Raw genomic sequence first — 1,399 nt, 5'->3', positions numbered from 1 at the left:
TCCTCTCATCATTCAAATGGATTGAGCATAACATTCTAATAAACGCTAGTCTAGTCTCTATAATAGGATTTGTAACGGGTTAGATTCATTTAGAGCCTTGAAGAGCTGCTCTGCGCTCATGATGAGAGGGAGAGACCGGGATGTTGGGTGCGGTCGGTCTGTCTGCATTATGCTGCTGTATGAGCATGTGTCGGGGGCTAGAGCGGCAGGAGCGGCCGCCAGGATTCCCTATCGTGTTTGAATAACCTATCGCAAATGTGCCATGGGATTTCTTCAATCTAGGCTATTTATTCGCTTTATGCACACTGTAAAATTGGAGATTGAATCTGTCTGTAATAAAATATTATTGTCCTAGGCTATTTAATCATAAAGTGTAGCCCACTATCATCATCCGACCCTGTTGATATAGGAATAAAACAAAAACGAATGCATGCAGTTCAGGCTCAAGGAAGACAAAAGCAAGATGATTGCACCACTCACAAGTAGAAAACAAAAATATAGTTTGACATGCGACAGACTTTGACCGCTCCCTTGATTCAATGCTTGGCAGTCTTTTGTGCCAAGGTGTCGCCGCTGTTATCTCACACAGGCATCATCCTCACACACAGTCAAGCAAAACCACCACCCACAGCTCTGTGCCTATCAACCCGTCCCAAAAACACAGACAAATAACGGTAAACCGTTAGCTTACCAATTGCTGTTTTAGCCATGTCTGTCAGTTTGTGCGGCGTTGGTGGTGAAAGAAGTGGGCTAGGCTACTGGAGGGAGCGTGCGTCGCAGTTTCTGGTCGGTGCGTGGAGAGAATAGGGAGCACTGCTGTAAGGCACTGAGTCAGCAAGAACACTGCTATGTGGGGAAAGACAGCACTGCGCGAGACAGCAAGGGGGCTCGTGAATTACGAGCGTCTACGTGCTCAAGCAGATTGGCTACGGTGGTCCCTGACGCGCATCCCCAAATCAAGAGACGGTCGCTTTTTCCTCTAATGTCCCTTTGTATTGGAGTGTTCAGTCGCCCCTATTAAAGGAGACGGGGTGGCTGTTGCCCCTCTGTTGTTTTTAGGGTGCCGCCCGCGAAAAAGGCTTGGCAGAGCTGAACCGCTCCTAATAGCTCTTGTCCATGGTGCTGAAAAGGCATCAGGGAGGCAGGCAGGCTAATAATAGGCTCAACTTAATGGAAATAAACGTTGAAAGTAAATTAAACATCATTTGACCACAATATATAAGGCTAATGTTCCGTGCGTGACCTAACCACAAAGTAACAAATAGGACTGCAGTGAAATCTTAAAATGTGATTTATCAATGCAGACACATACCCTCTCTGGTCTATAGCATATTTCATTGGTATATAATTATTTCTTTAAATGGTAAAGCGGTAAATGGCCCTTTACTTAACAGTAACA

General features: G+C 45.5%; 1 protein-coding gene across 2 annotated transcripts in view; it reads right to left on the bottom strand.

Annotated features, from left to right (window-relative positions):
* Positions 1 to 1,058, bottom strand: part of LOC106570558 (stathmin-2) — a 13,820-nt gene extending 12,762 nt beyond the window's left edge. Inside the window, exon 1 of one of the 2 annotated variants that reach the window (XM_014143003.3) lies at positions 692 to 1,058. In XM_014143003.3, coding sequence (XP_013998478.1) covers positions 692 to 710 — 19 coding nt within the window. In that variant the 5' untranslated portion in view covers positions 711 to 1,058. The remainder of the gene's footprint in view (positions 1 to 691) is intronic. The other variant, XM_014143002.3, reaches the window with a different exon arrangement.
* Between the last annotated feature and the right edge of the window lie 341 nt (positions 1,059 to 1,399).

Source organism: Salmo salar, chromosome 14 (assembly GCF_965601325.2).
Source record: "Salmo salar chromosome 14, fSalSal1, whole genome shotgun sequence".
NCBI lineage: Eukaryota > Metazoa > Chordata > Actinopteri > Salmoniformes > Salmonidae > Salmo > Salmo salar.
Note: the sequence above shows the minus strand (reverse complement) of the source record. Positions and strands in the feature narration are given on the sequence as shown.